Raw genomic sequence first — 19,389 nt, forward strand, 5'->3', positions numbered from 1 at the left:
TAAAAACAATATGAATACCAAGCAATGATGAATAAAACGAGCAATCTTTGAGATGGTTAATTAACGCAGTTGCAGGGAGTTGCGTCGTGTTAGCTATTTTACAGTTTCCCTTCATAGGTCGCTGCATTTAGTGTCATGACAACACAGAACGTGCTATATACCTTCTGCGGACAAGAATGAAGACTAAAAAAGAAGGTGATATATACCGATGACAAGCAAGTTTTCTCCTTGATCATGCATGAATAAAATTTTTGGGCCCTCGCCAGTTCCCTGGATCAAGAAGTCTCCATACTCAGCTCCTACATTCTGTGGATGAAATCAACTAAGCCCGACAAGAGAAATAAGACCCATAGCAGATCCCACTCTTAAAGAGAGGAATATCAAATATATTGTGAAAAGTCCTGCTCCAAGCATCTTGCTAGGACGCATTTCATTTCGGGGTAAGACCACGAGCGCCCAAGTCAGTCCTGACAAGAGAAATCCCAAAGTGTAATACAAGCTTGTATCTTGTGGGACCATAAATGCACCAGATTTCTCCGACCAGGCTCCAAGTAGCATTGAGGTACCCAATCCGATAAGTGTATTGAACATGGGACCTGCGTAGCAGCCAGACATGGCAATTTGCAAGCCATCGCCACCATTCATTGACAGTGCAACATTTGAAACCAAATCACCCATGGAGTTGCCCCAAGCCAATACGGTCAACCCAAGGATGGAGGGATTGACACCTAGAATTACACCTAACCCGACGAGCAGAGCAACAAGTTCATTTGCTATCATGTAAAACCAAACAATACTCATAAAAAACCCTCCTAAAACCCAAGGGAGTAAGAATCTGTTGGGGGGATGTTCTGATCTTGTGTGCTTATATGCAAAAATGCAAAGTATGAAACCAAGTGAAACACCCACAACATACGCAATTATTCTACTTTGAGAACCCACATTGTCTTGTCTACTCCATAGACACGCGAGAAGAACCGGTGCAAATAAAGCACACCCTACAGCATATACTTTGGACCAGTTTTCCTCCTCAACCAAGGGAATTGTCAGTCTCCTTGGAACTGTTAAAGGCAATTCCATAAGGGCACATAGCTTCGAACATGAGAATGATGATCTTTCTGTACCTGTGTCATCATCATTCCATCCCCACAAATACTTGTCAGCATCAGGTATCTTCACTGCTTGGTTTGAATATATCGCCAGATTAGAGGCCCACATCCACTGCGGCAAGGAAACATGAGAATGGGCTCCATCACTCTCGGTTTCGAATTCAAGCAAAGAGGTAAACATTTCATCCTCTGGAGTTCCTGGAGAAAACACACTTCCTCTGACTGGAAGCAAAGGGGTGACAGCATCCAATTTCAACCTCTGTGCTTGTTCCCTCAAAATCTCGTTGGCAGCAACAGCAAAGGCATATACTATATATATTGATACAAAAGCAATGGCGATCCCTACAGTCACTTTACCAACAAACAAGATCAACGAAAGGGTCATTAGTGTAAAAATAAAAAACATAATATCCCTTATAAAGCACTTCTTGTCAATCTGAACATCCTGATCGGCTACACAAAGGGAAACAGCCCCAACAACAATACAAGTAACAAAAACTGCGCCTCCCAGCACGCTATTAAGTCCCACCTCCCCAGCTCCACTCCCTACAAAAGCTGCAATACTGGCAAAGACATCAGGAGCACCATTACCAAGCGGAAGCAGAGTGACCCCGGCGACAGTGGGAGAGAGCTTCAACAGACTCGAAAGCTTCTCCAAAGAACAACAGAAATAATCAGCTGCAGTGTTACCCAAAAGATAGAACAACGCCGCAAGCCAAACACCTAAGACCAGAAACGTCCAAGCGCTCCCTTTGCAATCACAGTAGAAGAACTTCAGGTAATCCAGAAAACCATCCGATGTGCATTGCGGGTGTGCTTTCAAGAACTCACAACTACTATTGTATCCCTTGTGATTAAGCAATCCCGAACACAGTTGCGGATCTTTAACATCCACATAATTAGGATCAGACCCATTTACATTAATATGAGAATCCACTGTTAATTCAACCATTTCCCTCCGAACCCCAGAAAATCCTCCTCTCGACCTCAATTTAGGGAATGGTACAGAGGATGGTTGCCCTAAAATTGGACTCATCCCAAAATTCCCGTGATAGTAAAACAAGATTACAAAAATCAGGGTACACAACCCATTAAAAGTCCCTCTAAGCCGAGGATTTCTTTTACCGAAAAATGAATTCAATTTCCTCATCTTTTCCCCTAAACTTTCACCTAAAATCCCATATCTATGGCTATACTTCAGCTAAAGACACTCTTACAAGAAAAAAAACAAGTCCAGGGTTTCAATTCGCTCAGAAATCAAATTCTTCAACTCGGGAGCAGCTAAGAAACCCCAGTCCAGAAAAAACGAAACAGAAAAGTTTATCGATTGAACTGACCTGCAAATTAGGAAGCTGTATGAACGATGTAAGGGTCAAAAGAATTGGGAACTAGGGTTTACAAATGTTGCTGAAGGGGAGAACAAAATCAGAGTTAAATGAGAATCGTTTTGGAATTTGATTGAACACGTTTTGATTGTTTTCTTTCCGGGAAGCTTCCTCTCGGGAAAAAGCTCATTCTCAATTGCCGGGATATTAACAGGTGGTTTTCAATTATTGGTCTTTGCTTTTATGTTAAATTACATTTTGCCCCCTTGGGAAATGTCTCAAATTTCAGTTTTGACCCTTAATTTGCTTCTATTATTAATTTGAATCATGCTTTCGAATTAAAAACTTGTTTGGTTCGGGTGAAAATGGACATATAAATATAAAATTCACGTTTTTAGGAAGAATAAATAAAGAGAAAGTAAAATTGTATATATATATATATAAATTTTCAAGTAGAATTATAACATTATAATGACCAAAAGTTACCTATTTTATTTTTATTTACTATACTATCTACGGACATTATCTATACTATTATAAAATAAAATTCTACCAACTTTATTGTCTTAATCTACCCTTCATTTCATTTCTTCTCTTTAAAATTATTTGGTCAGATTAGTAATTTCAATATTTTTTAAATAATTTTATAATTATCTTTTTCCTCTTAACTATCCACTACTCTATATTTCTCTCGCATCCTACTTCTCCATATTTATTATAATTTATTTTTTTACTATTTTTTTTTCTTATAATCTCACATCAAGATTCTTTTTATATGTTCACGGGAACCGCGTACGATGATAACTAATTTTATTATATAAAAAAACTCATTTCATTTAAGATATTGAGATCAATTTTTTTTTCTATTTTTGTTTGATGCATATTTTTATTAATGAGTTTTCAATTTTAATCATTAAACTTTTTTACTAATTTGAAATACTTAATATTAATTTATTTATTTTTTTAATACAAAACAATGAAGAAAATATTAGTTGATAAAATTGCAAAATTAATCTTACTTTAGTAATTTGTTAATTAGTCACTATGTTGTTAGTTACTTTTGCAATTTATTAATTAGTCATTATGGGAGTATTTGCAAAAACTTTTGCTTTAAAACAAGTGATTTTCGTAAAAGAAAATTAGAAGTTGTAGTAGAATAAAAAGTGGATAATGGTAAAAAAAAGTAGATAAAAGCTAAAGTAGCGTTTGGAGAAAAATCACTTCTAAAATAAACTTAATTGATGAAAGACTGTTTTGTTCATATGTGTTAAAAAAATACTATCTTTTTGCTTATTATTTCACTTTTTTTTTGTCACTATTAACTATTTTTTTCACAAAAAAATATTTTTTTTAAAATGTTATAAAAATATGTTAATTTAATAATGTTCCGACTAAGTAATATAATTGTTGATTCATACGTAATAACTAAACTTGCATCATTGTAAAAAATAAGTAATTTATTAATTAATCAAATAATAATATGTGAAAGAAATAATATAATTAGATGATATAGTATATAAAATATAGAAAACTTAAAATATTAAATATGTGTAAGTGTAAATTTAATTATTGTCAAAATTTAATATATTTGAAAACTCCAATATCAACTTTAAATATACAATTTCAAGAAAAAATTAAAAGCGGTAAAGTTGAATTAAAACTATTATAATAAGGGTAAAGTAATAAAAGATAAAGTTGAATTTATTTAAAAAAAATCAAAGTAGCTAAAAGCATCCCCTAAGGTGCTTCTAGTTTTTTTCTAGCCGTTTTAAATGTAGAAGTTGGTATCCATAATAAAGACTTTATTTTGATTAGAACTCCATACTTATACAATAAGATAGGAACGTTAAGATGGCTACAACAATTTTTGTTTTAACGCATACATCCGACACACTCACGCATTCACATAGGTTTGAACATAAGATTTCCCATGCGAAATCTTTAGCCCATGTCGCTGGGCTATCCCATAAGGAACATGGCTAGAATAAAATGTTAAATCGACCACTTTTGAATATTAGTCAATTAATTCAAACGCAAACGTCTTTAGTACCAACAAGTTGTTGATCTAATGGTAAGCAGTTTAAACACTAAGGGAATTTTTTACAAATAAATAGCGTTCGAGATTTTAAAATCAAATTAATCGGGAGGGGCTTAATTCTTTGGCCCTTGAAAAAAATAATTAATTTAATTTTTAATATAAGATGAAAATATATGTGATGAAAAAAAATGACAAAAGAAAAAAAGTGCTCAGCCCTTAAAATTTACTAGTAAAATAAAATTGATTCGTAAAATAATTTAATACCTCGCACTTTTAGATGAAAATGATCCCAATCATTTAATACTTGTGGTTTTATGATAATTAAAGAGGATGAAATCATCAAGTATGGTGGGATCTACTCAGATCATCTTTAAGTTCTTTTTCTCCCCCCTCTAGATAGAGTTTATATACCTAAATAAATAAATAAATAAAAGTTAGAATATAATTGTTAGGTATGGTGAAATTTGATTTGAATTAAGATATATTTAAACTGACGAATTTGAAATTATTCTAATAATATTATTTTTAATTAAATAAATAATAAAATCCAAAAATTAATTGTAAGTTGTTTAGTTAGATGTATAATTGCATCCGGATAAAATTTAATCGTGTTTACTTTGATTTATACACATGAGTTGAGTGGAGAAATTACTAGTGAACCATTTGAAATGTATTAAAGAAAAAAATATTATGGGTAAAATTGAGAAATCACATGCTTATCGAGTTGGTTATGGTCATTAGAATAACTCAAGGTGAGATGAGCTACGTAAGTCGAACAGTGATTAATATATAGCATTGATTTTATACCGGGTCCCCATACATCAAATAAATCTTATTTTCATTTACATTATTTATTTTATACAAGTTTATACACCAAAATAAACGAGACTTAGAGAATGTTTGTATAAACTTTTATTACATATACTTGTAATTACGACTGCTAAACAGACAGAACGGGTTATCTTGGAATCTAATTCTTTGGTGACCATCAACTGGATTGAAAGCAAGCATGACGATGTCCACCGTGTAGCCCAAATTGTTGCTCAAGTCATCCAATCTATTTGGAAACAATGGCCTAATGGAACTTCAGGAAAATTTCGAGACTATGTAATTGACTTGTGCACGGTGGGGCTAAATGGGTCCATGATGCTAATTGGGATAGTCCAATTCCCCCCTTCTGTTCCCACCAAAGTGTATTTTGTGACAGTGGCTCTCCAATTTTTGAATTTTACTAGTATACTGAAATTTTACCATATAAAAAAAGTTACGGCTTCAATATTAAGTATGTAATTATAATTGTACAAAATGTACTGCGCCTCCTTTTTCTATTTTTTTTTTTTTGGATAATTACTCGCCTTTCTTATGAGGTTTGACATAATTATATATAGATCTCTTGTGGTTTAGGAAATTACATCTAATTCTCCTGAGGTTTGATTCCGTCTAACAAATAAGTCCCTCATTAATCAAAATTCACTGAATTTGTTGATATAAACAAAAAAATTGAAATAAAATTATATCTATTCCTCATTGACTTATTACTAACTTATAACAGGTCAAATAAATTTTTTTATGACCAAATTACCCTTATATATCTTCACACGTTAATGTATGTGAGAAGGTAATATTTTCACCATTATAAGGGTAGGTTCATCCGAAAAGAACTGTTTAACCTATAATAAGTTTTCATTCAATATTTTTGTTAATATCAATAAAAAAATTTTGTTAATATTTTTAATATTAGTAAATTCGGTGAGTTTTGACTAACGGAAAATTGGAGCAAACTTCACTAAATATAATTTTTCAATTACAGAAAATTTATGTGAAATTATATCAAATGGAAATTTAATTATTTTATTTATTTATTTTTTTGAGAGGAGATGCTACTCTCATATTTTCTTACCAGCAAACGACATTTTCGATTCATAAGTACATTTCGATTCCCCACACGCAGAATTCTCAACCAACACGTCTCTTCTTTCCCTCATTATCACCATTTGTACCGTACTCTTCCATCATCTCACTGTAAGTCATCCTCAATCCGACACACGCACACATGTTCACACAATGTCTGAATTGAGTACTACTTCTCCTGCCTACGGTACAACCGAACTCATGATTGCCCCATAGCTCGCGTTTCTTCACCTTTAATTATTCGATCGTAGTGTCCGAAGTTGGGAAAATTTTGAATTTTTGTGCGTTTTGTGAATTTTGCAGAGATGAGTTTCCGGAAGAAAGAGTATGAGTTCTTGAAGGAGATCGGGCTCGGGCCGCGGAATTTGGGTTGCTATGTTAATGGCGTCTGGCAAGGGAATGGGCCCGTGGTTACTTCTGTCAATCCTGCTGATAATCAGGTTTTATTTTTTAACTTAAAATTGTTACTTGTTTCTTCAATACTTTCATTTTTTTCCACTGATGCTTTAAGGAGTTTTAGAGTTTTTATGTTTGAGGTTTGTTTTTGTTTTTTTATCATGATTCAAGCATCATGCTGCATGCGGGAACTATATGAGTAAAATAAAATTTGGGACAAATTTATGAATATATGACTTCAACTCTTCTTAGTTGATTCGTCGTTGATTAGCAAAGATGAAATTCAGAAATGTTTGTGGGGCATGATGAAAATTCGTTTAGTAGATGAAATATGTGGAGATATGTATGCATTTGGATTTAACTGATTTTGTGTATATTTAGTTGGATTCAGAATACATGTTGCATGCCTTTAATCTCTATTTCTGGGTGATTTTCTCACCATATACTTTTCAAGTCTTTTAAAATTGGGAACAAGTTTCTAAGACTAGTATTATTATCCTTTTACACTTTTAGTGATGTTCCCAATCTGAAGCGACTGGGGATGCTGTATTATTCTGTTCAAGTTCCCTGATACATTACTTATTTCTTGGTTTAGCCAATTGCTGAAGTTGCTGAAGCCTCTATCCAAGACTATGAGGAAGGCATGCAAGCATGTGCTCATGCCGCAAAGATTTGGATGCAGGTTCTTCTGATCATTACTTCACAGAACTAATCATTGCGGATCCTAGCTTTGTCTGCACATTACTAGTTTGCTGTTGATAGCTGCTATGGATAACTCTATTTGATGTCTGATCTTGCTTCAGATTCCAGCACCAAAGAGAGGTGAAATTGTGAGGCAGATTGGTGATGCACTGAGAACCAAACTCCATCACCTTGGTCGGCTTGTTTCTCTTGAAATGGGGAAAATACTGGCAGAAGGAATAGGGGAAGTCCAGGTATTTATAGTATACTCTATCCGGAACTGGAATTGGAATATGATTTATGTAATACCATTCACTATGATTCGTTCTTTTCTCTTTTAGTTTGAATTGAAAATTTGGATAGATAATTAAGACCTTCGACTTTGCATGTATTGCTCAACTTCTTATCGTAACAAAAAAAATTGAGAAGCTAAAGCTATGACAAGAAAAGATCAAAGAAAAATTTGCATGTATTACGCATTGCTCCATGACAGCTGGTAACCCAATTCTTGAATGCAAGTAAAAATCGTTAGCCCTTTCCTTCTCAACATTCAGAAAGCATAGATCTCAACCGTGAAATCTCATACCTGAACCAGCATGTGTGTCAAGTGCTTCATTTTACGCTATTATATTTTCATCAGAATTTCACCCAATGAATCAAAATGGGGGATAATGCATATTCCCCTCAGAAAAACAGAATACTAGAGAATGAAAAGACAAAAATGGGAAAGGCAGTTCTGTTTGGGTTGTGATGCATTTTTTGCTCTCTGAATTGACTGACGTCAAAAAACTTCTTGAAAGTACATTGTCGGGCAGAGGACATGTTCCTGGAATTTTATGGGAAGTGGCATAGTCTTTATTGCGAATAGTCCACCAATAATTTTGCACTGAACACGTCGTTCACCATTATGTTTCCAAAGAGACAATTATCCATTAATGACAATGACTTCACATTGTGTTATGTTTTAGCTCAAAACAAGCAGATATTCTGAGTTTAAAGTTGTATTGTCTTTACTTTTTGGTATGTAATCTTTTACATTATGGTTTCATTCGAGATCATTACTTCATTGAAGGATGGCTTTGGAGAACATTGGAATTGCAACTATATAAGCTACAAATATTGAAAGATTCGTGTTATTGGTCGAGCTTCACAATTTGATCTCTTTTGGAAATTTATAATTTGAGAAGTAGTAGTTGTAATTTGTCAGATATTCCATAAAAACTGAGTGGGCATATCCTCATCTGTATGAACTTCAAAGAGTATCAAGATATTGATTAATCCATTCTCTTATGTCAGATCAATGTTATTGCAGGAAATAATTGATATGTGTGACTTCGCTGTGGGATTAAGTCGTCAGTTGAATGGATCTGTTATACCTTCTGAACGTAAGCTTATAATTTTGCAACCTTACTTCTAATTATTTATCGGTTATACTTGATGCTATTTTTGGTGATGCTGTCTATATTGCTTGTTTTGGGAGTTCAGATATTACATTTACTACCTGAAGAAACCACATACTTTTATGTATTCCATAGAAGCTAACTTATTTACTTTTTATTTTTAATCTTTGAACAGGACCAAATCATATGATGTTGGAGGTATCTAGATGTTATTTGGATCATAGTTTTATGTATATTGTTATATATTGTAATTTCTAACCTTGTTTCATGCTGTTGCTGAATAGATGTGGAATCCTTTAGGGATAGTTGGTGTGATCACTGCTTTCAACTTCCCTTGCGCTGTTCTTGGTGAGCGTTTAGACATACTATATATTGTGAATTTGGTGATATAGGCACTGGGACAGCTGAGCCTAATTTCTTTGCCACATGATGTTGGTAAAACTAAGTCGTTTGTTTTTGTGTTTAGTTTTACATGTTGAGTTCTAATGTTTTGGGTGTGATCTTAGGATGGAATGCATGCATTGCTCTGGTTTGTGGAAATTCTGTCGTCTGGTTAGTCCTTTGCCCTACTGTTTTCCTTTGTTATAGTTCATTTATTTAAATGTGAGTGTAATCAAAAGGCTGGTGTGAATATGTCGATTTACTGTTTTCTCCTGCCTACCTATGATTGCTTAATCTTTATCCTGCATAATCAATAGTTTATTCTCTCAGTCAATATGAAAGTCAAAATTGTGAATTCTTCTTATTTTACGGTCTTTTAGGAAGGGTGCTCCCACCACACCTCTGATTACCATAGCAATGACAAAAATAATTGCTGGAGTATTAGAGAAGAACAATTTACCAGGTGCAATTTTCACAGCATTTTGTGGAGGTGCTGAAGTTGGTCAAGCTATGGCAAGAGATCCACGCATTCCTCTAGTTTCTTTCACTGGGAGTTCAAAGGTACTTGTGCTTAGTGTCAGTTTTTGTATTTGTCACTGTGATCAGGACTATAAGCTGGTTTCATGGTTATGAAGTCAAAAAGTTGGTCGTAAAAGAATTAGTTAACTAGGGAATAAATCCTGTTCAATTAAATAATACTTAGTTTTTATACAGTATTTCGTTTTAATATTTGCTTGATTTTCAAATCTGTTGCTAGCCTCTCTTTAGGTTTCTCTTATTTTTCTTTTTTACTCGCATATACTGAAGGAAGAGCAGAATTCATTGCCTGATGTGGTCGAAACTTTATATTTGGTGCTTAGATGTGCTTGTGCAATGGTAATTGTCTGAAATTTCTTGGGGAAAAGTACACGTCAAACGAGTTGTTGATAAAGGATATACTTGAACAAACTACTACATAGCTCTTGTTATTGCCTTAATTACTCAAACTCCAGAACTATGGGCTTGTGATACTTTTAGTTTTCTTTTTATTCTTTGATGTTGTTAGTATTATATGTGTATAAGGATGTTCCTGGTGTTTGTTACTGAACAAATTCTTGCGTCTCAGTATCATTACAGAAAGACTTTCAGCAGCATGCATGTCCAAATGACTGGCAGATTGATGTGCATATCATCCTTTTTCATCTTGTTTGATGTGTGTTCATTTCAGGTGGGTCTAATGGTTCAACAAACAGTAAATCAACGATATGGCAAATGCCTGCTTGAACTTAGTGGAAATAATGCTATAATTGTCATGGATGATGCCGACATTGAACTTGCTGTTCGCTCAGTTTTATTTGCTGCTGTTGGTACTGCTGGTCAGAGATGCACTACATGCCGTAGACTGGTATTCTAAAATATTTTGCTGTCTCCTCTATGGATGATATTACAAAAAGTTAGATCTTATGCTTAACAACTTTCTTCCTCTTCTTTGTCCTGGAAATGAAGCTTCTTCATGATAGTATATATCAGAAAGTACTTGAACGGTTACTTGAAGCATACAAACAAATCAAGATAGGAAATCCATTGGAGAAGGGTACCTTACTTGGGCCGCTGCATACTCGTGCTTCAAGGGAAAATTTTGTAAAGGGAATAGAGATAATCAAATCTCAGGTTCGTGATGTCTGCCAAATTCTTGTTGCATTTTCTAATAACCTGTGTGTATGCAATTGTTTAATCTGCATTTAGGTTAACTTTCTTGGTCCTTCTCATTCATTCTTTCCCCAGATATAGAAGTAAAGGCTGCGTAGCTGGCTTTATTTATAATCCATGCACTTTATTTTTCCTTATAGAACTCTTGCATATAATCTATTCTTGGTGCTATTTGCACGTTTTGCAATGGCAAAGATAGGGAGGTTTATCTGATCAAAAGATCAAATGCTTGATAGCTGACATGACCCATTCTTCCTTGTTTAAACTAGTTTCGTGTAATGCAATACACCTGAACATAAGTTACCGAGGGGACAGTTTCTTGTACACTGCATTTGGAAATGACAATAGCAACCATTTATCTCTAATATCTACTTGATGACTATTATTATTGTTGGCATATTAAAATGTGATGGTTTCGGTTGTTAACAAGCTTCTGTTCTTTCTTGCAGTAGTTTTAAGGTTCTTAGAAAGATTGGCTTGTTATACTAGATTTCACTGAAGTTACCTATGACGTGTTCCAGGGAGGAAGGATCATCTCTGGAGGTGCTATTATAGAGTCTGAAGGAAATTTCGTGCAGCCCACTATAGTTGAAATTTCTGCAAATGCTGAGGTTGTCAAGGAAGAGTTGTTTGGTCCAGTTCTTTACGTCATGAAGTTTCAGGTAACACAACTTTTCAGCTCCTACCTATCTGAAGGTTTCCGTTAAGGAGTTGTCAATAATTTCAAGTACCTGATGTATGTGCAGACACTGAAGGAAGCAATTGAAATAAACAATTCCGTACCTCAAGGTCTAAGCAGCTCCATCTTCACCCGCAGACCTGAAATTATATTCAAATGGATCGGGTGAGTAATTAAACTGCTCATTGACACTCTTCTTTGGCTTTTGTTAGTTTCTGAAGAATAACTCTCATAGACACTAAATTGAGGAATGATAAATTCTTCGTTTACAGCTGTTGCTATGACAAATTAAAAATCAACATCTTTGTACAAAAATCATGTCCTCCCATTTTATTATTGCTAGCTTCTGTTAACTTCCCACGTGCATAAATTCAATACAGGCCCCAAGGAAGTGATTGTGGTATCGTAAATGTCAATATTCCAACAAATGGTGCCGAAATAGGCGGCGCTTTTGGTGGTGAGAAAGCTACTGGAGGTGGCCGTGAAGCTGGAAGTGATTCTTGGAAGCAATATATGAGGCGCTCAACTTGGTAAAACTCGATCATTTTCCTTCAGTGGCGCTTTTTATTTCTCGTACCTGTTTCTGTACTCTTTAATGTGTCCAATGGGTCATCTTAAACAAGTATTCATATCTTAGATAAAACATTTCTGATTTTTCGCATTTCCCATGCATCAACGCAGCACTATCAATTATGGAAGCGAGCTGCCTCTGGCGCAAGGCATTAACTTTGGGTAAACAGACTTGAGGAGCAATCAACTTTGGCAGATGAAGTGAACTGGTAACTGTGTCCAGGGATGTTTTCCTGTAACTGATGGTGTTAATTGGTTGTGGCTGGTTCCATTTCTGAATCAGCAGCTATTGAAAGATTTGTATGTATAATTAGACATGGCTTCTGGCCAAGACTTTCTACCAATGATCCATGGCTGTCAGCATGGAATAATGAATGAATTCGACTCTCATTCCACTCCTGCATGTTTAGTTTCACTGTGAAGGTTCAAATTCTAATGATTTCTGCTTCAATTATAGAATTTAGAGCTAAGGATTTCAATCGAATGGAATTTTCGAACTTGAGGGTAGTTATGGACTTAGAAGGAACTAAGACTACATTTGGGGCGATGGATTTGGATTTTAGGGGATGATTTGAAAAAAGAATTTCAAATGACTCTATATTAGAAGAATTTGAAATTCATCGATATTCAACAAAATGTAATTCAAATTTAGAGGTAAAGAATTTGAAATTCTTTGAATCTATAATTATCCAAACAATTCGAAGGATTTGCTATTCCATCAATCCAAATGTAGCCTAAAAGAACATTGCAGCGAATATTTATGTTAAAAATGAAACTTTTGATAGAAAAGTCTCGATCGGATGAAATAAAGAGGCATTTCGGGATCCGAATCTGGCGGGAATATAGTCTATATTATTTAATAACTTGGCATACGGGGAATAAATATATTGGATTAAATTTAATTAAAAAGACTCTCACCATACTCAAACGTAATCATAGTTTTAGCAGAAGTGTAAAGAAATCAAAATATGCCTTTCCAGCCAACCAAACCAAACTCCGAACCAGTTTCTTTATTCAAAAAGTTGTTTACCAAATCAAATAATACTAACTTTTTTTTATTATTTACATGACACACCAGAAAAAAGTATCTTCTATTATTGAATGGGTATTATTTGTTTATTTAATGTCAGCTTTTTGTAGAAAAATGGGCACACCATCATTTTGTCAGTGTTTGCGCGTCAAACGTTGAAGATGATAAGGTTGTTTATCATTCTACTATGGTGGGTTTAATGTGGTCCTGTCCATCAGCTTAATTTACTTTATTTTGAATACAAACAATTACATTTTACGTCTTCACAATTTCCATGATATTCTCTAGATGGGTGTGATTGTGAAAAACATAAGAGGATCATTGAACTTGAGATGATGGGTTGTTAGCAAGAGGCACATCAATGATTGAGATTAGGTGCAAGAAAATTTGATGATATGATGAACTGGGGTATGCCCCACTAGTTGCATGTCATGGAGAAAAAGGAAGTGACCGTCCTACCCTCCGTTTCTACTTTCCTCTAGAAAGTTCTATCCTTTAGGGAGAAGTGGTGGAGGTGCCATGGCACAGATATATTTCATGTCAATATCAGACGAATGTGGATTGGTTCATTCAAGATCGTTGGATTATGGATTGCTCTATTGGAAGAGGTGCATATGACTGTGTTGTGGTATTTATCAATCTCTCTGCCTTACCATCTGACAGTGGTGTGTATGGTGGAGTCCTAGTAGTTGTCCTACCTGTTACCATCAACCACCAACAGTTCTGAGGACAGAACAGAAACATCTCCCTTACCTCAAGAGCCTCCTGATACCTGCCAAGAACACAATTATCCTCAGAGAGTCAGAACAATCTAATACTGCCAAACTCACATCTCATAACCCTCTCTCATACTTGCATTTCATTCCAAAATCAATGATGCTCAAATGACCCTATGTCCAAATGATCTAGATCTGAAGCAACTTGCCTGAAACTGTTTCCAAAGAAAAATCATGGAAGCCAAGATTCCAAATCTTTGGCTTATGGCTCTCATGAGCTGCAATTTGAAAAGGATCACAGTTATATCGCAAAAGCAGTTCTTGACATGACGAATATCATACATGATCCGAGTGTGCGTCCAAGGAACTTCATACAAGAGCTGTTCCTTCTTGTTGGTCAATTCTCAGGGGTCTTGAGACCTCGAGATTCAGACAATCACGATCACTAATGTAGAATAGATCTTACGTGGTTTCTCGTTACATGAATAATTGTGATTGCTTTGGTACACGGAGTCCTGTATGGAATCACATCGGTGGCATAGTCTAGATATCAAGAAAAGGGCTAAACCTATTCACAATATCAAACCTGGACCTGGACATCGACTGCCCACAACTGCTTGAATTCATGAACCAAAGTGCAATTTTAGCTACCAAAACCATCCAAGACAGCGGCCACCCACCTTATTACTTGCTGTTGCTGTCTTTTCCAATTGCAATACTGTGACAATATACCACAAGAAACAGAACAGACATCCAAGGGTACATATGTGAACTATGTCCAATCCAATAATACTAGCAAATGATCCGTGAGTGAAACAGTTAGCCAAAAATTTCTTCACCTTTCAAACCTTATCTGCATCTGTCAAGAACTCCATCAAGGGGGAAGATTATATATATCATTTAGCATGACAGCTTATCAACTAAACAACATAGAACAGAATTTATATAAAGCAATTAACAAAAGAGGAACAGGATTCAAACAAGAAGATTACTACTAGCATTTCATTTTTCATTCCATGATATGATATCTTATTCTGTTTACACTTACAGATCATATATTCAAAATTAAGCACTACACTGCTGCCTTTTTCGCTTTCTCATTCTTCTCAAATTTTTCTTTCTTTTCTTTTTCTTGACTTCTGAGATTACCATATTCACCTCTACCCTCATTCATAGCCTTCATCCACTCCACAGTACGCCGTAGCATCGACCAGGGTTAAACTTGGCATGCAACTCTCCGACCGGGCCAAGACAGTGCCCTTCATGTCGAGCTCCCCTCTTTTGTTCGTCGGGCTGCTGGGCATTGACCTCATAGATTTCGGGCTCTCCAAACTCTTCCTTAGAACCTGCGTCATAGCCCGAATCAAATGTACAGTAGGATCCTGTGGTGGGCCTGAAGCCCGAAACTTGTTGCAGAAGCTGAAATGCCGGGCCATCGCTTCGTCCGGGCTTATTAGCTTTTGACAACGCAAGATTTCATATTTCACAGCCTCTGCACAAAGCCCGCAGATCCATTTGCCACCATACCTGATGTATGACAGAGAGTTTGACATAATTAAACTTGTGAAGCATCTACAAAGAACTACAGAAACTACTGAAAACTTCTGTATAAAATTACAAAAAATCAAAGAATTAAAGCACTTGACATCAAGAATGATAATCAAACGATGAGAAAAAAGTCAAATAACAAAAACAAACAAAAATCACCACAATTTTTACCTTTCCCGAATCGTTTCAATGTATGAAAGGGTGCATTCCTCCGTAAGCCCGCAGCAATCGCATTTCGCAAAATCCACATCGATTTGGCCCGAAATCTTACTCACAGCCCCAGTAACGGCGGGCCCGTCAGGGCCGGGGGTTATCACCATTGAATCACTAATTATACTCGTCGACATCCCTAAAAGAAACAGCAATCCCGATCAAAATCGAAATTCTCCAAAAGGGTCTTATTCCAATTCGAATAAAAAAAAAAAAAAAGGGTTACCAGCTAGCTGAAGGAGATCAACACCGAGGTATACGCAAACAGGATCTTGAATACAAACAGAAGTGCTCGCTGAAAATCACTTTTCAGCTATCAACCACTTTACTTGTTCTCTATCTTTCCTTCTCCCACTCGCCTTCTTCTTCCACCTTGGCCTCCTCAGGGATGAAGAATGTATACACGAAAGACATGTTCAGGCCAAAAACCCTCTTTCTTTTTTCTCAGAGATTTGCTGCGGAAGAGAACAGATATCGATGAATCTGTAGAAGGGAAAGATGAGAGGAGAGGATTTTTGGTTTTGGGTGTTTGGAATTTTTACTTGTAGGAGTGGTGGGAAGGAAAATAGAGGGAGAAATGAGTGTATATATACAGAGAGAGATGATAAGCAAATGAAATTGGGTGTGTGTTTCCTTGTGTGGAAATGGAAAAATGGGGTTCAATCATTGGAGGTCTGGGAGTGGGGGGGACACGTCAGCGAACAATACTGTTAAGAAATGACTAAATTCTGGCTTTATCTCAGTGGACTTGCCAGCACTGCATTATCTGTGTTGGGAGGAGAGCTGTCCAATTCCTTTTCCACTCAGAATATGTCTTCCCAAAATTCTTATCAAAATTAAATTTAATCGAATTAAATTAATTATATTATTAATATGAATTATTTATTTTTTTAAAATTTTATATTAATTATATAAAATTTTTTATATTTATTATATAATTAATTTAGATATAATTAAACTCAATTTGAATTAAAATTCCTACGTTGCCGGAAATTACTTGGTTCTGTTTTATGCCATTTCTAATAAATGGGATGTCTAGCACGTACCAATTTGCATTTTTATTAAAACAAAAAAATGGGGTAGGTCTGGAGAATATTAGAACTATTTTGTTTATTAATGAAGTAAATGATTATAATATTTTAATTGATTTGATTTATTGTATGGGTTCACACTTTAATGATAATGAGTCATCAAATAATTAAGCTTGGGAGATTCCTTATTAAATAATTAAATTAATTGATTGGGTAGGGAATGAAGTAAGAGCATAGCAAATTATGGTTGTCTTTCTCATTAATTAATTAATTACAAAACAACCATCCATAATTTTAGTTTTAAATAATTCTTTTTGAAACTTTAATCCACAATTGTTAGACATTTGTCATTTTAATAAAAATTAATTATTAATAAAACAACTATCAAAGGACCAAAATAAATAATGATACCTGTATGTGTTTGTTTTTTTAATTTTTCCAAATAAGAAAAGAAAATTAAATTCTAAATATTCTCATGGTGAAATCTAGAGTTTGTCGTACCAAATTTAATTTTTTTTTAGTGAATCCGTTATAAAAATTAATACTTATATATATATTGATGGAATTCGAATTTATGATCAACAGGATGTAGGACCCTCATATGAGCTTTGCTGGGAGATCCGATTTTGTTATTTTCTATTTTTTGAATAAAAATGAATAACTATTATATATAATAAGATGCAATGATTAGTAATTAATGGTATTTTGATTTAGTGGTTAAAGTTTAAATTAAAATTTTACAAATGTATTCAAAGTCATGGATTCGAGTCCCATCAAACATGGAGTATTTTTCCCATTTTATATGATTTATTTATTATTATTAGTCATATTAATATATCGATTTAATAAAAATATTGTTCAATATATTAAGATTAAATATTATAATTTATTTATCGTTAATCTATACCAATATAAAAAGAAAAGTCTCTCACATTCACAAACGGTGGTTAATGATACCGCCGCACCAATTTTTTGTGAGGTAATAATTGATTATATTAATTGATAATTTTTTTTATTAATGTAATATGTTGATTTATATGTTTTACTTTTATTTATAATATATTTCAAAATATAAAAAATTATTTATTATATGAACGCAAAAACAACATATTCAATAAAAATAAAATAATAATAATTAGTAACGTGTGAAGACAAACCAAAGGAAGCATAAAGTGGGCGATCTCGAGATCCCAAATGGCCGCAAAGGAAAGGATTTGATGCCTACGCCACCCTAAATTGCCCACTTTTAAATTATTAGGTTTGTTTTTAGTCACCCCCAAATCCCAATCTAAAGTCTTGTTTGGCTCATAGGGTTTCTTTCTTCACAAAGAACACTAATTAATGAAAACTTTCACCAAAAAGTACTCAAAAGATTTATCAATATGCGATTACGAACAAAACTATATGTATTTCACTTGTTTGTGTTCTATCTTCTTTTTGTCGATATGAGAACTGTTTTAATAAATAATTCATAAGTAAAATCTTAGGATTCTTGAAATTATTTTTCTTGGATGAAATTGTGGAAAACAAACAGAGCATTGTGATTGATTGAGTGTAAATTGATGAGGAATAATGGAGGATGGACCAAACATAAGTTGCATGATATGAAAAGGGGAAGCCCACTACCACGTGTAGAACTATTATTCGTATGAAAACGAAATCATTAATTTATGTAGACAAATTTGTCACATTGGTTACAGACGATATGTTTGAATGGCCAATAAGGTACAAAGCCTCATCTTTCTAGCAAGACGCATTTTCATAACAAAATCGTGAGGTTCATATGAATCAAAACGAGCAATATCTTGTGTAACAAGAAATCGATCGAATTGCAAGTCCTCCGATTGTGGAGAAGAGACCATGTGCCCCTACCAAACTCATCATTTGGGGATTGTTTGATGATGTAAACAAGCGTTCTACATTAAACTTGAGTAGTCTATAAGTCCAAAGCCCTCCTACTGATGCGTCTTTTTAAGATAAAATTATGAGATTCATATAAAATTAAAATAAACAATACTTTGCTAATATCGACGAAATTACAAACCACATCACTTGGTTAATGTTGGAGTGTACGTGTTTATGATCACAGCCACGCCTGATTGGATTAATTACACAAATGAAATGATGGCTGCATTATTGGTTTGTGTTTGAAACAAAACTATTACAAGCTTCCTTCACATGTCTCATGTCTGTCTCCCCTTCATCTACTGCTTCCACGTTTTCACATTATTTATTTGTTTTATTCAAACTCTCCTCATTTTGTTATTGATATTATTTATTTGGAAAAGAAAAAAACTATTTGTTTGTTTTCTTTCGCAAGAGAACTTATTTAATATCTGGGGTTGATTTATTTTCAAGAATTGAAATATAAATAGGATACATATAAATTTTTATTCAATTATTTTTTTCATTAATATTAGCAAATTCGATAAGTTTTAACTAATAAAGAGATTTATTTATCATATAGAAACAAACGTCAAGAGTATTAGATGCGAGTTTTCAAACTACAGAGAGTTTATGTCTAATTACATCAAACTTCAAGAAATGACGGTCTAATTATCCCTGACATTTATTAATTGGTGTATTTATTAATATTGAGACTTATAATAATAATAATAACTGTAATTGATTTATTAAAAAAATAGAAAGTTTATATGATACTATATAATAATAAT

The 19,389-nt window shown here is 34.2% G+C and overlaps 3 protein-coding genes across 4 annotated transcripts; 1 reads left to right on the plus strand and 2 right to left on the minus strand.

The window, feature by feature from the left end:
- Window positions 1–25: 25 nt before the first annotated feature.
- LOC105157812 (cation/calcium exchanger 4) lies at window positions 26–2,620 on the minus strand. Its single transcript, XM_011074293.3, has one exon. It carries the CDS (start codon window positions 2,257–2,259, stop codon window positions 319–321), a length of 1,941 nt encoding a protein of 646 aa, XP_011072595.1. The 5' UTR covers window positions 2,260–2,620; the 3' UTR covers window positions 26–318.
- A 3,734-nt stretch (window positions 2,621–6,354) lies between these two features.
- Window positions 6,355–12,574, plus strand: ALDH7B4 (aldehyde dehydrogenase 7B4). Of its 2 annotated transcripts, none has more exons than XM_011074295.3 (15): window positions 6,355–6,494; window positions 6,687–6,823; window positions 7,375–7,461; window positions 7,583–7,714; window positions 8,773–8,845; window positions 9,036–9,058; window positions 9,145–9,208; window positions 9,367–9,412; window positions 9,622–9,802; window positions 10,449–10,625; window positions 10,727–10,891; window positions 11,452–11,592; window positions 11,677–11,774; window positions 11,990–12,139; window positions 12,291–12,574. In XM_011074295.3, the coding sequence occupies exons 2-15, from the start codon at window positions 6,689–6,691 to the stop codon at window positions 12,343–12,345; spliced, it is 1,527 nt and encodes a 508-aa protein (XP_011072597.1). In that variant the 5' UTR covers window positions 6,355–6,494; window positions 6,687–6,688; the 3' UTR covers window positions 12,346–12,574. The 2 variants fall into 2 exon arrangements, with proteins under 2 accessions (XP_011072597.1, XP_011072596.1); XM_011074294.3 differs by having other exon boundaries at window positions 6,412–6,570.
- Window positions 12,575–14,899: 2,325 nt separating this feature from the next.
- Window positions 14,900–16,302, minus strand: LOC105157814 (uncharacterized). Its single transcript, XM_011074297.2, has 3 exons — window positions 15,910–16,302; window positions 15,645–15,822; window positions 14,900–15,452 (listed from the first exon to the last, which is right to left on the minus strand). The coding sequence occupies exons 2-3, from the start codon at window positions 15,818–15,820 to the stop codon at window positions 15,092–15,094; spliced, it is 537 nt and encodes a 178-aa protein (XP_011072599.1). The 5' UTR covers window positions 15,821–15,822; window positions 15,910–16,302; the 3' UTR covers window positions 14,900–15,091.
- Between the last annotated feature and the right edge of the window lie 3,087 nt (window positions 16,303–19,389).

The sequence above is a fragment of the Sesamum indicum genome, linkage group LG3 (genome assembly GCF_026168435.1).
Source record: "Sesamum indicum cultivar Baizhima isolate 11 linkage group LG3, ASM2616843v1, whole genome shotgun sequence".
Classification (NCBI taxonomy): Eukaryota; Viridiplantae; Streptophyta; class Magnoliopsida; order Lamiales; family Pedaliaceae; genus Sesamum; species Sesamum indicum.

What these genes read in the sequence shown, in the direction of transcription:
- LOC105157812 (XM_011074293.3), bottom strand. Translation starts at nt 2,259, where the DNA reads ATGAGGAAATTGAATTCATTTTTCGGTAAAAGAAATCCTCGGCTTAGA.
- ALDH7B4 (XM_011074294.3), top strand. Translation starts at nt 6,537, where the DNA reads ATGTCTGAATTGAGTACTACTTCTCCTGCCTACG. An exon ending in GCACTACATGCCGTAGACTG is followed by an intron (nt 10,626 to 10,726) that starts GTATTCTAAAAT and finishes CTGGAAATGAAG; the next exon opens with CTTCTTCATGATAGTATATA. An exon ending in TATATGAGGCGCTCAACTTG is followed by an intron (nt 12,140 to 12,290) that starts GTAAAACTCGAT and finishes GCATCAACGCAG; the next exon opens with CACTATCAATTATGGAAGCG.
- LOC105157814 (XM_011074297.2), bottom strand. Translation starts at nt 15,820, where the DNA reads ATGTCGACGAGTATAATTAGTGATTCAATGGTGATAACCCCCGGCCCT. An exon ending in ATTGAAACGATTCGGGAAAG is followed by an intron (nt 15,453 to 15,644) that starts GTAAAAATTGTG and finishes GTCATACATCAG; the next exon opens with GTATGGTGGCAAATGGATCT.